A 22894-nucleotide genomic window follows, 5' to 3' on the forward strand; every position below is an offset into this window, starting at 1 on the left:
GACCCCACGGAACAAAAAGATACCATGTCAGTATGCAAGCGCCGCAAAAGTGTACAGAAACAACCAGCAGTAAAATCATAGCAGAACAGCATAAACAACGCACTGTGAATTCAAGTCACAGAATCGAATTCACACTGTGAAATAACAGCACAGCATACCCTTAAAGACATCTCTCTGCACCATCTGAGAAAAGCAAACATGTGGACAGCATAAATACACAACATTTTATACTGTTAGCAGAGGAAATCACAAATATGTAAAACTCTTCCTGGTTTTTTGGTGCATGAAAACATGTACCTAAACATCTCATTTTCACATCTGCCCGAATGGATCAGACCTAGACAAACATTTCTATGACTTTATAAAAAAGCAAATCAGAGAGGCACACACATTTGACGGGGCAACGACGAAAAAACACAGAGACAACTTGTTGTGACTTCAGAAAAACAGAGCACACAAATGGACGCACCGCCACTGAAATAAAACCGGAGTTGCTGTAGTACATTAGCAACAACAAAAAAAATATGGACAACATCGTTATTTTCGGTCTGTGGTACACCGTTTGACACCCTGTCCACGGAAGGCATACCTATGGAGTCTGCAGCTCACAGCAAGGAAGGCCGGTGCTTGAGGCGCCCCCTGTTGAAGTAGAAACCACGTCACACTTGCCTTTGGCTAAGTACACGGCTGTTGAAAGACCCCCTCCAAGCGCTAAAACGTGTATACACAGTCTGCCGTATTAACTGTGATATCGCGGCCTGCTGCTTGGTCGCTGTACGCAACAGGCCACACAAAACACAACTTACACAAGGGACACAGAATGACACGCACACACGCTGTGATAGTGTGTCGGGAGCTGAACCCCGTGCGGTTCCTCCCCATTTATTATCCACCCTGCAGGCATTGCCTGACCCGCGGAAGACGTGACATCCTCATCCGGCCAACACGCCGTAAAGTAAGACTGCTGACCCACTACATTAATAAGGGTAACCATAATAATATGCCGGTCCCATCATAAATGACGCTGTTTACGTCCTGACTTTTCAGTCACCCTACAGCCCGCTTCAGAATTATTCGCCCCCTTGTCTATTAAGGGACATGAGCTATTTTACTTTTGATTGTAATCCTTCCCCCAAAAATATTTTTTAGCTGAAACTGGGAATATAAAACGTAAGCCCAGTGATTCTTTTAAAGAGGGAAAATGTATTGGGGATGGGGATCTAAGATGACGTGTTCGTGTTCTGAATCATAACAGTGGAGGAAGAGGGGACGATTGGGAAGAACCTCAAATCAGTGTAACATACACTGCAATGTCGCTGCAACCCTCTGCTGACCAGCATTCGAATGGACATCCCTCTGCCCTTTCCGAAAGTGTTAGAGAAATGCCGAGGACCAGCAAACCCGACGAGAATTGTACTTTTAACCACATATAAGGAAAATACAACATTACAAATCACTCGCATGAAAACAAAGTGAAAACCAGACCCCAGGTATTTGGAAAGCGCTTGCAGTGTTTGCGCGGCATAACCTGGGAGCAGTACAGGCGGGTTCAGTTCCTAGCACACAGGCACATGCCTGGCAGCCACGGCCTGGCAGGCCCCCAGCAGAAAGCCCTGCTCAGACACAGTGCATCCTCTGTAGCGAGAGTAGGGTGCCAGCCGGGGAACAAAGGGATCTTCATTAACACTTTGAAAGCCCTGCAGTGGACCAGGGGCCGCACAGAATACCTTTGTTGCCCCATCATGTAAATAAAACCCTCCTGCCGGGGCACGTGAAGCAGCCGTGGCGTATGTATGTGAAGCACCCCCCCCGGGAAACGGCATGTGAATAAAACCCTCCTGGCACTCGCATGTAAATCAAAAACATTGTATAACGTGATGTGTGTAAACGAATTTGAATAGCTCGCCTGATGAATGCGAACAAATCACACAAGGATTCTGAAAAGTGGTTTCATTAAAACGGAGTGGCACACGCATCTGAAGCACATACTTTAAACCAATGCATCACTTACCACAAAGGGTAACTTAAAGCTCCTAGATTCGCTTCTTGTCACCGTCTGATTTTTAATGCATATACCTGAATAACCTGTTATGCCTTTGGCCTACAACGGCCTTTCCTATGTATTGTACTTTGATGCATATGGCCATAATTTGCAATCAGTCGCGGCTCGCGGGGGGTGGGTCGCGCACGCGGGGGGGGAATGAAATATATTAAACAAAAAACTTAAATCACAGCCGGTCCACGCCACCTCTCAGACCTCTGCTCCCCTGGGCGCCTTCACGAACGGCACTGGAGGGGCCTGCCAACCCCTCTCAGCCAAGGATTGGCTGAGGGCACAGCTTACGCTATGCCCGCCGCCTGCCCATTAGGAGATCGAGGGGCTCCTAATGGGCATGCGCAAGCCAGTGCAAACATAAGTGCTCATGACTGGGCACGGGTAAAAAAATACGCTCACCTTCGCCACTCATGCGCACTTGTGCTGCTGCCTGTTGCCCCTGGTCTAACAATCATGTCAGTCAACATGACGCTGGACCGCCCACCCCCTTCAGACTCTGAAGGGGGTAGGCGGTCCGACGTCATGCTGACTGACATGATTGTCAGTTGGTTCTCCCTCGGCGTCTTTTAACTTAAGTAAACTGATTCAGTTTACTTAAGTTTAGAAACGCCGAGGGAGCTACGGGCGGGGGGGCTACGCCACAACGCCCCCAATGGATGCACCGCCACTGCATGTGAATGTTTAATATTGCCAGCTTTTTAGTTACTGCGGCAAGGGAAAGGAAAAACAGGTGTTTCTGAAGTGGTTTTGAGTTTGTTTTTATACAGTAATGATGGCTATTGATTTTATTTTTAGGTTTTTGGTATATAGGATGACGTTTTAAAAGAAATATGTAGATATATGACCCTTTGTAATGGCAACAGGATTTTTCTTCTGATGTTTTGGGGTTTTAAGATTATATTCCTAATGAAATATGTATATGTTTTTTACGGTTCTCCTACGTTTTTATGTAGTATACTTTTATGGTTTTAAAATTAACAGAATACAGTGGCTTTGACTGACTGACTTTGTAATGTCGGTAACGTGGTGACTGAAGGCAGGTTTAGTGCAAGATACAGGAATCACAAGACAACAACATTATCTGTAGATGAGGCCTGGCCTCTCTTAACCAGGTTTATCCAGAACTGCATGATGTGGCAGCTGGGTATGATGACGTAGGAGCCTGATACAAGCCCAGGAGCATGACAATGATGTGCCCCACCCACAGCAGCATGCCACACTCCCACATGCACTAGAACTCAGCAGATGCTGTCAAATCCGCCCGAGTGTGGTCCATGGTTGGCAGTAAAGTCGGGCTCATATAATGGTAGTGCTGAACCCTGCTTAATTTGTAACTGAATAAGTACAGGGGCCCACACTCTGGGTTTGAAGCTGCCACTGGCACTGCAGAAGGTTGGGGTGCTGCTTAGCAAGGCTGCTCAGTGTTGATTCCCCCTCATGCATCTATATTCCATCACCAGACGCTCCCTGGCCCTACAACACACTCCTGCGCGTACATTTTCGACACTGCTTCCTCCCTTTGTCACATTTTCCTCTCTCTTTCTCTTCCTCCCCCCTGTTGTGTTTTTCTCTCTCTTGTCCTGGGTCAAAGTCTGATGAGGGAAGATAAGTGCCGGTGCACAAAAATAAAAAATATGCGCTGGTGTGCCCCAGCTGTAACCTCCAGTTCAAATTGAGCACTCATGCAGCACCAATTACTTTTTTCTCCTAAACTGCGCGCCTGCGCACACAGTGATTTCTCACTGCGCAGAGGGTCATTGGGGGAGCACATTACTAAGGGCTTTTAGTCATGTGAGAAAAGCTATGTACGAGTCAGTAAGATTATAGGGTAGCGCTGAAACATACTCTCTGTCAGCAGCGCCGGACTGGGAACCGAAACCGGCCCTAGCAAACTGCTCGCCCGCCCCCCTGGGGGGGCTGATGAGGTGCGGCCGAGCTGTTTGCAAGGGCCCCCGATAACACAAACGCCCCCCCCCCAGGGACGCAAAACCAGCCCCCACCTTGGCACCCTACCGGGGAAATGCCTGGTGCCCGCTACTGCCAGTCCGGCCCTGTCTGTCAACGGCACAGAAGGTATTCAGTCTACTACTGTGGAACACTTCTGAAAACAGACCCATCTGTAATGTCGCACCAGTGACCTAACTGGTACATGTTCGGATGGACCCTGAAATGTACTTGCAGGTGTGTTCATGCATTCTTACCCACACCCCGGGTGTATTTGGCGCAGTCTAGATGTCACGTTGAACGGTGTTAATCAATGTACGGCCTGGCAGGAGGGGTCCAGGAAGACCACCTGCGGCAGGACAGAATACACTCATAACCACCTTCTGTGTCTTATTTATGAGAAGGCCTCTCCTCGTGGGCCACCTGTATAATCAACACCCACACTTTCTTTCAGCACTCCTTTGTCATCGGAGCTGGCGACACAACATTTGCAACGAGGGTGCTGCTGCCCTTGGTCCCGATGTGCCCTTGGCACACCGGGTGGAGGGATTTTGAGCCTGCAGTGCATCAGAAGACTGAATTTTTTAATTTTGAGTGCCGCCTAGGTGCTCCAAAACACCATACAATAGCTCCTGGTACACCCGTCTGGAGTAGTCCATGTCAGTGATAACATTTGGCAAACGCCAAGTCAGTATCAGAACACGACACCAGGTTGCGGAGCGTTCCCCAGCGGATACAAGACTTGGGACTCACCCTCCACAAAAGCAAGTGTGGGTTCCTCAAGCAATGACTCAACGTTTTCAGATGTGCAGCTTCAGCAGACAGTGTAGCACCTGACCCCAAAAAAGTACAAGACATCAAAGAGGCAGCCCCGCCCTCCACCGTGTCTGATGTTTGTAGCTTTTCGGGCATGGTCAATGACTGTGGCCAATTTATCAAAGACTTGACAACTTTGAAACAACCTTTCTGGGAACTCACCAAATCTGCAGTCCCCTGGAACTAGGAAGAGGAACAAGAATGTGCCTTCCAAGCTACCAAAGACGCCTTGTCGGCAGACACCACTCTGATGTATTTCGGCCCTGGGAAAGATATCACCATTGAGGTGGATGTCGGTCCAAAAACCCTAGGAACCGTGCTGATGCAGCAGCCTGACAGTGGAGAGTAGACCCCGGTGGCATTTGCGAGCCAGTCCCTCACAGAGACTGAACAATGGTACTGACAAATTGAAAAGGAGGCAATAGCTATACATTGGGGATGCTGTTATTTACACTTGTACGGCTATGGCCAACCATTTGTGATCAGCACAGACCATAAGCCCCTTATTACCCACTTCAGAGGGACAGCTTCTAAACCTCCACCTCGAATTGAAAAGTGGATCCACCTTCCTTATCCCACTGAGCCACTGCAAATGGATTTCACGCACACTGTAGGAGGTATTTCACAGGACTGAAAGGGAAGAATGGCTTGTTTGCCTGTAGGCTCCCACAGGGCATCTCTTAAAAGTAAAAGTAATGCCTACTGATGAGGTTTGCCTTTGTAGCTCAATTAGATCAGGTGTATTCCGAGTACATGATGGAGGAGAGTGTACCCAGGGTGTAATCTAATTTTATTTCTCACAAGTCTTTCCCAATAAGCCACTGATCCATCGATACTGTAAGTTAGTAGGGTGCCCTGCAGAATATTTGTTGCCCCCTTCCCCTCCCTATTGCACATTCTAAATGTCATTAATTGTGCTAGGTATGGGGCACATTGCCGCATGATCTGTAGACTTTCCCTTCCCTCTGCGTATCAGAGGTTGTGTATCAGAGGTCTGTGGCAGGTGGTCTTCAGTGCCCTCTGGGCCTGCTCACACTGGACTTGACTGTTGGTTTGTGCACACCCCATTCTTGTGATCAAGCCACTCATATTCTGAATGGGGGATAAGCCTGGCTCTGTAGCCTGCTGTTCCTCAGGTGAAGACTGGAAGAGGTAACTGCTGCTCCTTCCTTTGCTCCAGAGGTGTGTTTTGGTGCTCTCTTCGTGTGCTTTCTTGCAGTGCTCTCCTCCAGTTGTTCCTCTTCATGCTCTCCTCCAGCACTCACTGCAAACACCTTCTCCCTGCTCCTCCTCTCAGTGATCTTTTCAGGGGCTCTCTATGAGGGCTGCTTTCCGGTCCACACACCACAATAGTGACCTCGTGGCCACTTGCCTTATAATTTCAAGTGGGTGAAAGATAGTCTGTCAGTTGGTGCATGCCTCAGTGTGGAGATTCAGGGAAACCAGTGGTGAAGAAAGCCTCACAGTCAGTGCCTCTATTGGCAACAAGAGACTCCTGCTAATGCGGCCATCTCCACAGTGTGATTCGGTGGAAGCTTAGTTCTCAAATATTGGCAGATCAGGAGACCCACGCACAAGGCGAATACGATTTCAAACAGTTTGGTAAATTAGTCAAAATGAAACTTCAATGCCTAGTGCTAACTCCAAGGGATGTAACTTTCACACTGAAGCATATGTTGGTATACAGACCATGAGACGGGGTGCTGTCTCCCACAGGGTGGTAGCCGATAGCTTCCAGTAAAAAGTTTTAAGTCTCATATTTATAGCAGCTTTCAGCCTGATTATAAATTCTCCCAAAATGGCAAAACATGAGAGCAGAGGAGTGAATTAAAAAAGTAGTAAAGAACACATCTACCCATATGGGGAGGTTGGGATTATAATCCATTTCTCCTGGTTCCACTGTTTCCACGCTCCCCACTAGACCATGAGTTCTGGGGTCGTTCCGATGGCACGGTGAAGAGACCGCCCTCCTAAGGAAAATTCCATAGTGTCGGGAGCCACACTCACATTCCTGATCAAATGTTTATGACTAGCATATTCAGTTAATGATAAAGCTGGAATTTAGATGTGGAGTCGCTCCTTTCCTCAGCTAACATGCATCCACTGGACCACATTTAGAAGTGGTACTAGCCCAACCAAGTGAATTGCCGACTTTATTGAGCGGGGTCCTGTTTTTGTTATTTTTTATAGTATTCACTGCATGAATTGACCCAGTTACAAAGACTCCCAAAGTTTGCAGAGAAGAGAAGAATGGCATAAGTAGATCTGATAATTGTGTGTTTTTTGGGGCTCTGGGGCAGTAAGTGGCTACGTGGGAGTATCAGTGGAGGATGCTGTGTGTTCCATTGGTGTCCCAGTACCAAAGAGACTATTTCATTCCAAGGGATCAAGAAAGGAAGGGTGATGAACGTTGGGATCACCTAGGAAGCCTTTGAACCAAATCCTCTTATCAACATATATAGGATAGACTAAGGTCTGATAAGGCAATGTGAATCAATTCAGAAGCATGGACTGTAGCATTTAATAGTTCACATGCTGCACTATCTTGCATAGTGACTTGACAAATGTTGTTTGCACACTTAGCTTGGCACAGTGCACGGGGACCCTTCATTACTTCACAGGCAGACAAAGAATTAGGGGAACGTTGCTGGTGCTGCTCTTCTTTGGCCATCTCCATTTTGGTACCCTTGCTCCGTCCAGCCATTGCATTCTTATTGCGGCACATTGTGGGTTGGGGGCCTTGAGACACCTCCAGACTCAAGGTCCAAGACACCATGACCAGTGGCAATCTTTCCCTCCCAGATCTCTATGCGATCCTATGCTTCTTTTCACATGTGTAGTGCATCTTTCTTATACGGAGTCATATCCTTCATTAAATTCAAAGTTTAATATCAATGATACATTATTCGAATCTCCAAGTATTTGCCTTACATCACAGACAAGCTTACCAATTGTACCGGCTAAGTACTTGGATAAGAAATATCCAGCTCCAGTCTACATTGGTAGGAGCGATCATATGGGCCACAATACCCAAGATGCTCAGTAAGGCCGCATATGCATAGAATTATCTCCATTTGCTTAGGTCTAGCCACATGTGCTCAATACAAGTGCTTATGTACAGATATAGCCACATATGCCAACCTAACACACCATAAGCCCATCCAACTACACACAGATATTTGCTCAGTCATATCCCCATATGCTTAGTGTAGCGGAGCCCCATATGCACAAGTATACATAGCCATTATGCAGTGGTATGTCTCCTATGTACTCTGTCAGCACTTTGCTGAGACACTAGTTTAAGTTTCCTCCTTGTCCCATATCAACTTTAAACAGCATTTGCAATACAGAATGGGCCCAAGTATGGAGGAGCTGAGCAGTACTGGGGGCTGCATGGTCGGATGTGAGTGGTGCTAAGAGTATTGGTCAGAGGAGAGCAGTGTATAGTTACTCACTCCATCATCATCTATGCTCTTCTTCCTATCATACCTTTGTAGGAGGCAATGGGGATGATACAGGCCTGGATACACCATCTTCCTTATGGCAAGGGTTGGGAGAGCAGAGGTGGGTCTTCTCTTCTTCTTGTGAAGCACTTTCTTCCAATAAAAACTTTAGGGAAGACCTGTCCCATCACCTAGTCCCCTCTTGGTGCTTAGAGAGGCTCCCTTTGGGTTGTTCCTTCACAATATCCTAGTAGCACTCAGAGGAAGAGAAGGTTCCTACTCCTGTCCCCCGCTCCATTCTCTGACCCCTAGGAATCTAATAGGATACTGCTGATGAACCAGAGCAGGACTCTTTGATGAGTATTACCACTCCTTATTTTACTGAGTCCCACAGTAGCTTTCTATTTGCAGCTGCAGGTACTAGAGAGGGACAATTGCATTAAGCTAAAAGGTACAGGCAGCATACATCAAGGAGCTGTGAAAGCAAGAACAAGAAATGAACCTCATCCAACAAGGAAGGAGGTGTATGATGGAGCTTTGTTGTGTTCCAGATGCAGCCAGCTTTGCATGCCAGGGCAGAGGGGCCCTCATGAGTAACATAAGTGACATCACTATCATGCAGATAAGAATTGAGCTGCATTGTCATATCTATTTCATAGGGCCTTTTGGTTATAATACAAATAAGTTACAGAACCCCACGTTGCGGTGCTTTAACAGAACTCTACCATGACACGCTATTTCAGCAATAACAAATTAGTGCATTAACTATCTGTGTTTTTGTTTCTCAAGTGAAATCCCTGTGCTGGAGTTTATTTCTCTTCATACAAGCTGAATGTGTCGTAAAGGAATGCAAAGAAACCATTGAACATGCACACTTTACCTCTGCTATCCAGGAATAAAGTGCCAGTTCTCCTCACTTTAACATGGTCAAATTGGCTTACTCCTAACTGGAACATTTAACTTGCCTGTACATCCTTAGTATATGGCGTAGAATATTTACCCATGGCTTCGAAAGTTAAATGTCATATGTGGACAGCATCTCCTATCGTGCCATCTGCTACAGTGGATATGCAAACATCGCTTCAAGCATACGCTGTGTAGCCTCACTGCTGCAGTGTAAAACCTGCAGTACGACCTGTTAAAAAAAACATTTATGACAGGCGAAGACACCCCTTTGAAATATTAGTGAGTCACCCCTATGTAGCCCTTATCACCCACAAGGCAGGGAGCATGGGATTTGAAAATGGGACATGCAGAAAATTAACTTCACCTTGCCACAACAGTCACTAGGCCCAACAAGCTTTATTCAATGAGCAAATGTTCCATATTGTCCTTGCGGATAGATAGTTTGTGAGGAGGTCTCTCTTCTGAACTTCCTGTACTTCTTATAAAAATGATGAAAAATACACCAAGTATACACCAAGTATGAAATATTCTATGCTTGTTTGTCTCATAAAATTGGGTCTTCCCTTGTACTTTTGAATGCCAATGTAATTTGCTGTACCTTTTTCAAAGTTCTAAGTGGGTTGGACTTGTGAGAATAGTGGCTTTCAGTATATTTTTTTATTCTAATGTAATTTCAGATTAATTTAAGTAATAGGGAAACCAACACATGATATGTCATACAAGTCAATATTGATACAAACATACATGTGATAGGATATAACCTATATAAAGTTCCCATATGGTCCCATGAAGAGAGTGTTTCTGAAATTTACATTCCATAGCTAAAGGTTTTCCACTTCACCCATCATTCATGCATATGGCAGTACAAATATGGAACCCTTTGCAGTGTTTCTGTATGTAGATGTCTTTATTGAACCTCAAAACCTCACGTGCTGTGCTTCACTAATGTGTTGAACCTCTGATCATGTTCATAGTGCAAGTAATAACATATGGTTTCTATACAGTGTTAATCTTTACATTACTTTTACCAAGAATGTATCTGTTACATGTATTTCCATCCTTGAAAAAACATGTTCTGTGTGCCACAATATGGATGAAACAAGTGTTTGCTGTTTCAGTAATAACCGCAACTTGATGACAATATCCACTATCGTCTCTATGATTTCTAATCCACATAGAATCTGTTTGAATAAATATTGAATGTTTAACATATGGAATTAAAGTGTTTACATCTCTGTTTCCTAAACTATTTTGTCCTATATGTGGGATCAGTGGCAATACCAACTAGGGAAAGTAAAAATCCCAAAACTCTTCTCATCCCTAAAACAGGTATTGTCAAAGCCAATAGGTCTGGCTTTGGCTGCCAGCCTTCTGGCAATAATTGTTTTGTTTTCTCATGGTTTTTGTAAAACTTTATTGTTTGGGAATATGTGAGGACCTTATCCATCTAAACAAAAATCATGAGCTCCATGCAAAAAAGCTTTATAGTCTAAAACCCCCCACATATTACCATAGTTAGCCGTGGCACTGAAGGGAACTACTTTGTGTGTGGGTGTGTTCCTTGGGAAAGGGTGGCATGCTGTAACTCGTAGTGAAGTCATCCAGTGGCTGATGTGGGCCGATACATTGCCCCTTAAGGCATGCTGGAGTGGAAAGATATGTGAATGGTTCAACCATAGACGAATGGATGAAACCCCTATCAATAACTATGTTATACATGAATTTAATAAAAATCAAAAGATCCTGGTTAACACAGACCTAAACAAGTTAATCAGTCTGGCTTTGCCTGCTATCTTCTTGCCTTTAAGAAAAGAAAGAAAGAAAGAAGAACGCAAAAAGGAAAGGTAAGAAGAAGGAAAGAAAAAAGAAAGAAGGAAAGTGAAAGAAAGAAGGCAGGAAAGGATGAAGGATGAAAGAAGGAAGGAAAGAATGAATGAGAAAGAAGGAAATAATGAAGGAAAATGCAAGAAAGAAAGAAAAAGAAGAAATCAAGAAAGAAAAAGAAGGAAAGCAAGAAGGAAGTCAAGAAAGAAGGAAGGCAAGAAAGAAAGAGAAGGAAAACAAGAAAGAAAGTAAGAAAATGTAAGAAAGAAGGAAAGAGTGAAAGAAAGGTAAAAGGAAGGAAACAAGGAAAGAAAAAAGCAAAGAAGAAAGGAAAGAAAGGCTAGAAACAAAAAAGAAAGAAAAGGAAGGGAAGGGAAGGGAAAGAAAACAGAAAGAATGAATGAAGGAAAGAAGGTAAGCAAGAAAGAAAGAGAAAGAAAGAAAGAAAATGTCTTTTCAGAAAAAACACAAGTTACCATTGATATAAGGTTTCACTATTCTTGCAAGAAAAAGGCACCCAGTTTCAGCACCAACAAGCACTTGTACAAGTATATCTATGCTCGGCATCTTTGTTGACAGAAGAGTGGGGAACTTCTCAAACAATGCGAAGTCCAGTAATCAAGAACTGTTCAACACTCTGCTTGCATGATAAAGACTGTGCAGACTATTACAGAGTCATTTACTTAGGAGGAGTTACACTTACCAGTGTCTCCAAGCCCAAATGACTCTGGGCAGTTGTGCCTAGATAACAGATCTGGATGAGTGGAAAAAGCTCTCAATATATTGACTGTAAAGAAAAGTTTTCCCAAAGTCAATACTCCTCCTGGGCTCCTATTGCTATTTAATTAATTATAATGCTGATGGTAATTAAATGGTACAAGAACTGTAGACCCAGGTTTGCTATTTGAAAACCCTCAACTAGCTCAATATGCAGGTTCCAGTTTAAAAAACTTAATAGAATTAACTGTAAAGCATTGCACTTTTAATTCCTCAGTGGGATGTGCTAATTACACCAGTGCAAATCTACATTAGTATTAATACAGCACTATAACAGTGTTACTAGCAATTGATTCAACCCTGGGGGGGGGAATAGTGGGGATTAATCTTTGCAAATTCAAATTCTGCCTGTTTAGTATGCTTTATTACCAGTTGAGCAACTAGCAAGAAAAAACTAGTAGTGAGTACCCAGGTTAAGAGTAGTGGAGTGGAATTTGCACTGGACTCCTAATTGGAGTGCAGAAAACGGTGTACATGGATTTTATGTCCATTTTAGCACTGGATTATGGGCCTAAATTGTCCTGTTGGTGGATATGTAAAGGTACATCAGGGAAAAACATATTGTGAAAAAAGCACTTATCAAGTTCAATAGTGTAAAATCATTGGTGAATGTTAACCATACTCAACACCTATACTGTGGTGGGCGATATTTCCCCTCAACATCTCATGTATAGTATGTGTAGTGCATTAAAAGCCAACCAAAGGGCCATTGGTATTGTTGTAAGACTAATAGGGCCCATGAACAAATGCTCCCATTTTTACATGTTCACGTTTAAAGTTGACATCTTTTTAGACAATGCCTTTTAGCACATTTTGCTTTTGTGCTTGTATGTGATAGTGTACTCAGAAGTATTTTGCTTACAGATAAATTTCTTTGTAGGCACATAATCATACCATCGTACATTTTCTCCAAGGACCAAGTACACTGCGCCAACTGCCCTTGCATGTTCTTGTCTGTTCAGAGACTGCTCTGAATTGCTAGAATCAAAAATGACACATGCATCTGAACTCAGGCACAATGCAGTTGGGTCTAGTTTTTATTATATAAACTGTCCCAAGCCGTTGGGCAGAGGAGTATTTCTGTGGATTGTCATGGTCGCCCCTAGCCTGAATTCTATCCAAACTGAATCTCATCACTATCCTTGGAGGGACGACGGCCTGCTCTACACCAGACTGGCTTCCAGGTGAAACATGCACACAGGTGAATGGGGAGTTAGACCACTCCTAGGTGTCTGGCAGACCCGATGCTGTCTAGGATAGGTAGAGCTAGGTTGGAGTACAATTATATGTATTCATATAATCATAATGGTTGAATTATTCATCTTTTCCCCATTCTTGTAATGCTGGCTACTATGCTTTGTTTCCTTCTACCAATCATTGCAGCACTCATATTTAACAGAAGATTCCAATTGCATCAATAAATGTTTGAACTGCCAATTTGTGTATTTCTTGTGTCTTTCTTTGGGCATGCCTGAGGAAAAAACGGAGGGTGGATCTATTTCCACGGTTTCTTTAAGGGATTTAGGGTTGTCATGCTCTGAGGTTGCAGACACCATCAGGTACCCTGTGAGTTTTAGGGGTCTAGATGGCACACTGCGAGCTAGCCAGGAACTAGGTCAACATATTCTGATGATATGAGTGGACTTATTCTCCATAGTTTTGAAGCTTATGTTGCCCAAACGCACAGTCTTACTTAATTGGTAGGAACCGTACGACAGTATTATGTGATATTGTGCCCGTGGCATTTTTCCACATAATTCTGGATCTGCTGCAGGTGCCACATAATCCATGATCTACTGCATAATCTGCAAATGTTAACAAAAAAAATGTTTCTAGCTAATACGGTGCAAATGTTACTAAAACACGGTGACACGTGTTGCTGCACATTGGCCAGCACTTTACCAAGGTAACTGATCACCATTCTGCTGCTTTAGTTTATATACTATTAGTTAATGTGCCGAATTATGATGCATTATTAGCCTTTACTTCACACATAATTTAGTCAACCCTCCCACATAATTTGGCCCTCTCCTGCTGCATAATTCTGGTGGGCCCGGCCCAAGCTCATAAGAAGTCTCTAGATATCAACACCGGTATCGAAAACCATTGTATGTAGCTTATTTCTCTTCTCTCCTGGGCAGATCTTACAGAGAAGCCAGAGATTGTTCTCCCAGCGGTTCTGGCTGAAGGCACCACTACCCGCATCACCTGTACAGCACCCGGGAGATGCTCAAGGTTACCACCTCTCATCACCTGGAAGGAGGCGTTGGACACTGAACATTCTCAGACTACTGCATCAATCAAACAGACAGATGGAACTCGAGTCCACACATCGACAATAACATTCATGCCCTCAAGAAGACACAACAAGTCATGGCTAACTTGTGAGGTGTTTTATCACATGGCGGGTGTTTCTACAAGCAAAGCGATTCTCCTTAATATACAGCGTAAGTGCAGATCATTTTATTGTCAATTGAAATTTGAGATTAGAGGGAAAAGTCCATCCACATAAGTTGTGCTTGCTGTTTCCAAATCCATTCTATTTTAAACCTACCCCTCTGATTTTGAAAACAGATAGAGAAAAAGGTACATTTGTATTTGCAGAACCCCAGAGCATCTTGGAAAATGTCTTCTAGTGATTCAGGTGATGGTAAATCCCATCTCCAAGATCAGCTTCTAAAAAAACGTAGATAAAGTGATGTGTAAAGTAAATTACTCTTTGTTGTTCCATATGAAGGTGTGATCTGTCTGGCAGCTGCCTGTGAATTTAAGGTATAATTGGGAAATTCAAACATCCAATCTATGGGGCTGAGTTAGAGTTTGGAGAGAGAGTACTACATTGCAACAGTGACGGATTACCTTCTCCTCCAAACTGAAGGTCCACCTACCAGATTTACAGTCGGGCAAATAATAAGTATGTCAGTGATGGAAACTACTCTGTCCTTGACATCCACTTTTGATGGCCTTTACTCCATCAAGCTGTCAAAGAAGTATGTCAACAATGTAGAACAGAGTAGGCTGCATCACTGACATACTCCTCTGACAACTTGACAGAGTGAGGTTGGGCCATGCAATTACCCACATGATTTAGAGTGGATGGTTGAACGGCCTGTTTTTTCTATCACTTACTGCTGTGAAAAACCTGGTGGTAAGGGACAGTAAAGGTAAACATGTTTGAATAACTCCAACATATGGAACAAAACTCCCATTGTGTGGGGCCATTCATTTTTGTGTCTTCAAAAACAAAATCCTACTTTGGGATTTGGAAGAAACAAAAACAATTTAGACAGGTGACAGTCATGTTAGACCGAACCATGTTCGTATATGGAAAACCTTTCACTCTTGTAACTGATCATCCACAATTGCTTCCCATCTCTGGAAACTCAAAAGCCAAGATCCCTCCTAGAATTGAACGTTGGGGCTTGTGGCTACAGGAATATGACTACACTGTCGTGCAGCGACCAGGGAAAGATCAAAACGCTGCTGACTACTTTTCACGAGTGCCACTACGGTGTCATGGTACCACTTTCAAAGTGGCTGAAGTCTACATTAACTTTATCGTAAAGTCCAGTACATCTGCCGCTATTTCATTGGAACCAATCATTGCTGCAATGAGCAAAGATAGTGACCTGTTGATACTAAAGGACATTATTGCACATTAATCCTTGAAACAGCACACTCGACCTCTCACATGTGACAGCGAATATCAAAAGATCAAAAATGTAAAAGATAAACTGTCCATTACTCAAGAAGGTATTGTCTTATGAGGTTTGAGCATTATTATACCGGAGAGTCTGCGGCAACAAGACACTAAAGTGGCCCATGAAGGACATTGTGGAATTGTTGCCGCTAAACGAGCTCTTGTAGACTGAGTTTGGTTTCCTCATCTTTGTGAGAGAGTTAAGAGAGTTGAAGGCCTGTCATTTCTGTAATTGCTTATCTCCCAAAACCACACCACATACCTTGACCAGGTCGAATTTAGAAAAACGTGTATAGGAGAGAATTGCTGTTGATTTCTTTGGTCCCCTTGATAATGGACATCACCTGATGGTGGTTATCGATGAATACTCCTGTTTTCCATTAGTAGATCTCTCATCAATCACTCAAAAAATAGTCATCGAGAGGTTAGATGGTATTTTTGAAACATGGGGTGTTCCCTCAATTCTGAAGTCTAACAATGGCACACCATTCAACAGTCGAGAATTCTGAGACTTTATTATCCCAATGTGAAGCATCAGAAAAGCTCGCCTAATGTTGTGACAACAGAGAAAATGCAAATCTGATGTTCCATTTGATGCTAACACACGGTGACTGCTCACTGTCCTGAAAAGTCCATTTAGCAAGATTCTTTGCACTCTGGGTTCTGCCTCATCATTCGTCAGTTCCAGATGTCAGAGATAAGACTATTTCATTGGAAACTGTAGAGAGCCCCACAACTGCATCTGTCCCTACATCACCAATGCCAGTCATGGACGCTTCTCTTTTCAGCATCAAAGGACACAATCTGGACATCTGGTTAGAGCTCCAAAATGACTTGTAGAGAAGTTTTAATGTAAATATATCTGTGCATTTTAATATATTTTTATCTAACTAGGAGGAAGAAATAGTGTCTATTGTGAGTTAGCGATGACTGGACCCTTTTGGTTCCTGATGGACTCCATAGAACTGTGGCGTAGTGTTCGGTGTGGTGACCAGAGTTCATGTTTAAAATGTTGAGTTTCAGTTACACGCACTATATGATTTAAAACAAGAAAAAATAAAAGCTGACATGGCAGCCAGTGACATTGATATTATGACCAAGAACTTTGACAGTCCTTTGTTTCTGGCCATGTTCCTGTAGTCCTCCAATGAAATTACCTTTGATGTAATTTGAACATGTGTTATGTTTGATGCCGTGCTGATTAGTTCTGAAGAAGGCAGTGTTTCGAAATTATATAATAGATACATTGATACAGCATATTGTAAAGGGTCAGGAGAAGCTGGAATGGGCGGTGCAGCAGCAGATATCCAGCATAACAGCCCAGCTTGAAGGACTTCACAAGGTATCAGAGGAACAGTTATCCTCTAGGATACGGAAGGGGAGAAGCAGCACTTCAGGGACCCCGAGGGTCTCTTTACATAAGTATGTAGCGGGAGAAGACCCAGATGCCTTCCTTCTGAACTTCGAGAGGGCCGCCAAAGCCTGCGGGTGGCCCTTGGAAAAATTGCCCTTTTTTCTGGCACCTCTCATCACAGGTGAGGCGCAGGCGGCGTACCAGGTCACAAACACCCGTGGTAATACGGCTTATGCAGACATTAAGTCAATCATATTGGACCATCCTGGACTAGACGCAGAAGCCTTCCCTTGTTCGCTTCCGCAAAGAAAAGGGAGCACATGGAGAGAACCCCAAATCCCTTTTCTTCCGTCTGAAAGCCGCTGCCGATAAGTGGCTAAGGTCTACCGAGAAGAGCAAAGATGAGATAATGGATCTGATCTAATCTACCTGGAGCAGATTTTGGAGGCTCTTCCCTACAGCACCCAGAGATGGTTGAGACAACATACTCACCTCACCACAGAACAAGCCATGGAGATGGCCACAACGTTCTCCCGCGCGCAACCCCGTGCTCCACTGTGGGAGTTAGAGAGACCCGGTCGTCCTAACCCTGGAAAACATGACAAAAATACACCCCCTAAACCTTTCTCTGAACCCCAGCGCCCCCGGCCCAATAAACCTGATGTACCAATACACAGAAGACCCCAGTGCTTTGTGGGGAATCGGAACACATCGCTGGGTTGTGTCCCCAAAAGAAGCCCCAAGACGAACCCATGGACGTCGGCTATGCCCCTAGGACGGTCTTCTACATTGCTGAACTGGGGACTGCCTTCAATGTAAGTGTGCAGCTAAACGGACGATGGGTCAAGGCATTGTTGGACTCGGCTTGCAGACAATCGGTGGTCCAGGAACATCTGATTAAAAAAGAGCAGGTTGAAATAGACACGCTAGTACACATACGGTGTGTACACGGGGGCATCAAACCATACCCCCTAGCGGTAGTAACCCTCAAAACCCAGCTGTTGGAAACCGGGCAACCGGGTCAGCAGTCACCAGGTTTCCAAGCACAACGGTAGCTTGGCTCGAGCGGTTGGGGGTCAGGCACCGTGTGAAGCGTACGTCACACCCTCACAATAACCATGCGTTCATCCGTTCCAAAAACGACACTACACCGTAAAAATTATGAAAGAAAGTAGTTTGTCTTTATCTTTTTCTCTTAGTTGCAGGTTGCATGAAAATAAATACAATACAATACAATAAGATTTTCCCCAAAAGAGCAGGTCAAATAAATAATACCACAGTGGGGTTTCAATAAATAGGATCAGGTCATAAATCAACACGGAATAAATATAGGTGCAATAAATACAGAGGGCAATAAAATACTGTCAGACAATAAATACTATGCAGGAATAAATACAGTCAGACCATAAATAAAACGCCTTCAATAAATAATATAAGCAATCACTAACAATTGCAAATCAGATCACATTTATGAGGTAGTCTGGTTTTACTATGCCCAAGTACAGCTTGTGGTCATTTGGATGACATGGGGGGTGTCCCACCTAGATTGGTCAAGGCTGGGCCTGCACTGAGGTAGAATCAGGGTAACCTATGGATCTGGCTCCCCACAATACACAACCCCTCACAGAGGTCACTACACCAGTCTCAGTTCACCCCTGGCACTCCCAGGCTGGTTCTAACACCCCTCTAGCCCCTAGAATGGTCTTTTAGGGCTCCACAGGGCCTCAAATGCCCTTTCTACCACTTACTGCCCTTTTCACGATGATCGGCTCCGCTCGGCGCCGGGTCGGCGTCGCTGGACGGCTCCGGTTCAATGTCGCGTCGATCTGTTCCACTCAACGCCGTGTCGATGCCGTCTGGCGGTTCCGGTTCGATGTCGCTGGGCGGCCTCGGTTCGATGTCGCGTCGATCTGCTTTACCTGACGCCGGGTCGGTGCCGTGAGGCGGCTCCGGATCGATGTCGCTGAGCGGCCTTGGCTCGATGTCGTGTTCCGGTGTCACAGGGTCATGGTCTCCCCGCTTCCGGGTGTCTCCGGAGTGCGACCTCCACTCCCGACCTCCGTCGGCTCCACCTCGGGTTCCGGCGACTCCGAAGTGCGATCTCCACTCCCGACCTCCTGCGCGCTTCACCTCGACCTCAGGCGACTCCGGAGTGCGATCTCCACTCCCGACCTCCTGCACGCTTCACCTCGACCTCAGGCGACTCCGGTGTGCGATCTCCACTCCCGACCTCCTGCGCACTTCACCTTGGTTTCCGGCGACTCCGGAGGGCGGACTTCACTCCCCCGTCGACGCCTCAACTCGATCTCAGGTGACTTCCTACTTGACCTCCGGTGACTCCACGACCTCCGTCGGCGCCCTCTATCGACCTCTGGCGGCTCCGGGTACGACGTCTGCTTTCAGTCAGCGCCGCTTCTTCACCTCGGGCTCCAGGTCTCCAGGCTTCTCGACGTCAGGACTCCAGGAGAACACTGCTGTACCGGTCAGGATCTTGCTGTTCTTCCTTTGTATGGCCTGTTCCAAGTGTTCAGGTCCTTTAGATGGTTTTTCTGGATTTGGTCCCACACAGGGCTCTGGGCTGGGCTTGGTCAGTAGGGACTAGCATCAAGGGTGGGTTTCTGGACCCCACTCCAAGCACTGGTTTCCACTCCTGCTGCCTCACTCCTTCCTCCTTCTGAATCTCTGTCTTCTCCAGTCAAGTGCCAACTGCCAACTGCCACACTTAGATGGCCTCCCAACATTCCAAACTGCCTCCCAACTGTCACAGGGTTCCAGAATGTTGCAGAAGGTTCTAGAAATCTCCAGTGGGTCCTGATGATGTCACAGGTGGCCTCCATTTTGTGTCTCAGGCCCTCAGACAGAAGTTCCAGGGGTAGGGAAAATGGCTCCCTGACACTGCATCAACACTAAAAAGTCTGGTGGTTCCCAAAAAGGAAAAATTATAACAGGGTTTGAGGCAAAAGTGGGACAAAATAAATAATGATGAGGAGGGACCACCCAAAGGGCTGACAGACAATCGGTGGTCCAGGAACATCTGATTAAAAAAGAGCAGGTTGAAATAGACACGCTAGTACACATACGGTGTGTACACGGGGGCATTAAACCATACCCCCTAGCGGTAGTAACCCTCAAAACCCAGCAAGGACCCCATTATAGAGCACGGGTAGGGATGTTGGGTGACATACCAGAAGACCTTATAATTGGGACTGATAACCCTGGGTTCCTAGAACTATTCTTTGCCACTTTACAGACCCCAAATGTTGAGGAAGGGGAGGCTATTGTCTGCAGGACTCCACCAAAGGCCCTCCTCACACCAGAACCATGGCTCTTAGACAAGAACTTTAAATACACTTAGGTCAATGATACCACCTTATGTAATGCTTGGCAAGCCACCCAGATCCCGCTATACCCCTGATATATCCCGTGTTCTTTATAGACAAAGGCCTTTTATATCGAGAGGAAAAGAAAGATGCCTCCCCCTGTTACTGGTGTCTCTGGCTTTTAGGGGCCTGATTCTCTTTTTTGTACACACGCACCTCACTGCAGGACACACGGGGGTAGAGAAAACAACATAGAACAGAGCATTTCTACTGGCCTGGGGTGTATGGGTCCCTAAACACCGACTGCAGAGCGTGCAAGGTTAGAAGAGGAACCCATACCGGCCTCCCCCAGTTTCCCTTCAACCACTACCGATAGTCAGCCATCCATTCGAAAGAGTCGGGATGGAGTTAATAGGTCCCCTACCAAAAACCAAGAAAGGACACTTGTATGCCCTGGTTATAGTGGACCACTGCACTCGCTATTTCGAGGCATTTCCTATAAGAGCCCCAACAACTACAAATATCACAGAGAAGCTCATTGAACTCTTCTCCGGAGTGGGTTTTCCCAGGGAGATCTTGACCGATCAGGGGACCCCGTTTATCTCCCGCCTGATGAGGGAGGTGTGCCGAACCCTGAACATTGGGCATATCCGGACTTCGGTATATCATCCCCAAACCGACGGGCTCGTGGAGAGATATAACTGGACCCTAAAACTCACTCTGAAAAAGATGCTACCAAGCAAAGGGAAAGACTGGGATCAGCTTCCTTCTCTTGCCCCGTATGTCATTCGCAGTCAAGTTCAGAGCAGTCTGGGGTTCTCCTACTTTGAACTGCTGTACGGGAGGCAACCCAGGTCGTTCCTGGAAATGACGAAGGAGGCATGGGAGAAAGAGGAAGAATACAAAACCCGGGGTTTCTTAGAATACACACACAGCCTTAGATCTAGAATAGGAAAGCTCTGTGACCTCGCATATTCCAAACTTGAAAAACAAGGTAGGCAGCGGTACCATTATGATAAAGGAAAGAAATGTGGAAAACTTGCCATTAACGACTGGGTGTTGGTCTTACTCCCATCTTACAGGAGTAAACAAAAAGCAGAATGGATGGGCCCCTATAAGGTGGTTGGGACAGTAGGGAAAATGATCTTCAAAGTACAGATAAAGCCCTCTAGAACACAATCCTATCACATCAACATCCTAAAGAAATGGTTGGGCCCCCTTCCTAAAGCAGCCCATTTGGTAACAACAAAACAGGAAGAGGCCCCATGTACCCTGTCTCAACTGGTAGTGAACCGGTCCCTATTCCCCCAACAATGGCAGTCCTTAAGCCAGTTGCTTCAACCATTCTCTCCTATGTTCTCAGACTAGCCAGGAAAAACAACCCTGCTTGAGCATACTATCGATACGATCCCTGGCAAGGTCATCATACAACGACCCTACTGTATTCCGGCTGCCAGGAGAACCGCCGTACAAAACGAGGTCCAGGCCATGTTAGAGATGGGTGTCTTCCGTCCCTCTAGGAGCGAGTGGGCCTCCCCCATCGTCTTGGTACCAAAACCTGATGGTACCATTCGGTTCTGCATAGACTTCAGGGCGGTAAACGCCATCTCTAAATTCGACTCATATCCTTTACCGAGGATAGATGAACCCTTGACCTGACAAAAGGATACTGGCAGGTTCCCCTGAGGAAACAAGACCAAGCAAAGACCGCTTTTATCACTCCAGATGGGCTATATGAGTTTACAGTCCTCCCATTCGGTCTTCACGGAGCACCTGCCACCTTTCAACGGTTAATGAACAACGTGCTCCGTGAACACCAAAGATTTTTGACAGCCTACCTCGATGATATTGTCACCTTTAGCCCTACATGGGAGGAACATTTGGTCCACTGCCAAAGAATACTCCAGGCCTTATCCAAAGCGGGTTTATACATTAACATAAAGAAATCAAAGGTAGCCTTCAATAAAGTTAAATACCTGGGCTATGACCTAGGAAATGGGGTGATAGAACCCAGGCCGAGAAAGGGAAACCAATCATGGACACCCCTTTCCCTTCCACCAAACGGGAAGTCAGGGCCTTTCTAGGGTTATTGGGATACTACAGGAGATTCATTCCCCAATACTCAAACATAGCGGGTCCCCACACTGATCTCTTAAAGAAGGAAGCCAAATCAGCTGACCTCTTACACCCTACGGACACAGTCAAAGAGGCCTTCCTCCAACTTAAAAAAGCAATCACAAGCAGTCCGATCCTATCCTCGCCTGATTTCTCCAGACCCTTTATCCTTCATACGGATGCTTCTGACAGTGGGGTGGGAACGGTCCTCTCCCAACTTTCTCCGCAGGGCACAGAACATCCAATTCTGTTCATTAGCAGGAAGTTATTCCCCCGGGAGAAGAGGTATCCCACTATAGAGAAGGAGTGTCTCACCATAAAATGGGCGGTTGATAAACTGCGTTATTACTTGGAGAGGAATCGTTTTATATTGTACACTGATCATGCCCCTCTCCTATGGATGAGCCGGAACATGGATAATAGCCCTCGCGTCCTCAGGTGGTTCTTTTCCCTGCAGCCCTATGTGTAGTGTTGCTGGGGGGCCTGTGCTAGTGAGCCCTCAGGGTAGGCCCAACACGTGGGGTTCAATAAATACACGGGACACTGGTGTGGTTTCGTCGTCGTCCCCGCAGCCGTGGCGCTTCTGCCTACGTGCCTGCGTGACGTCGCATTTATTGGGGAAACTCCAACCAACGTACC

At 45.5% G+C, this 22894-nt stretch overlaps 1 protein-coding gene across 2 annotated transcripts in view; it reads left to right on the forward strand.

The window, feature by feature from the left end:
- The window catches only part of LOC146808977 (sialic acid-binding Ig-like lectin 14), a 305142-nt gene that overhangs the window by 166224 nt on the left and 116024 nt on the right, over positions 1–22894 (forward strand). For both annotated transcript variants that reach the window (XM_085615775.1, XM_085615776.1), the window contains exon 4: positions 13908–14213. In XM_085615775.1, the coding sequence (XP_085471901.1) occupies positions 13908–14213 (306 nt within the window). The remainder of the gene's footprint in view (positions 1–13907; positions 14214–22894) is intronic.

The sequence above is a fragment of the Triturus cristatus genome, chromosome 7, assembly GCF_964204655.1.
Source record: "Triturus cristatus chromosome 7, aTriCri1.1, whole genome shotgun sequence".
NCBI classification, from domain to species: Eukaryota; Metazoa; Chordata; class Amphibia; order Caudata; family Salamandridae; genus Triturus; species Triturus cristatus.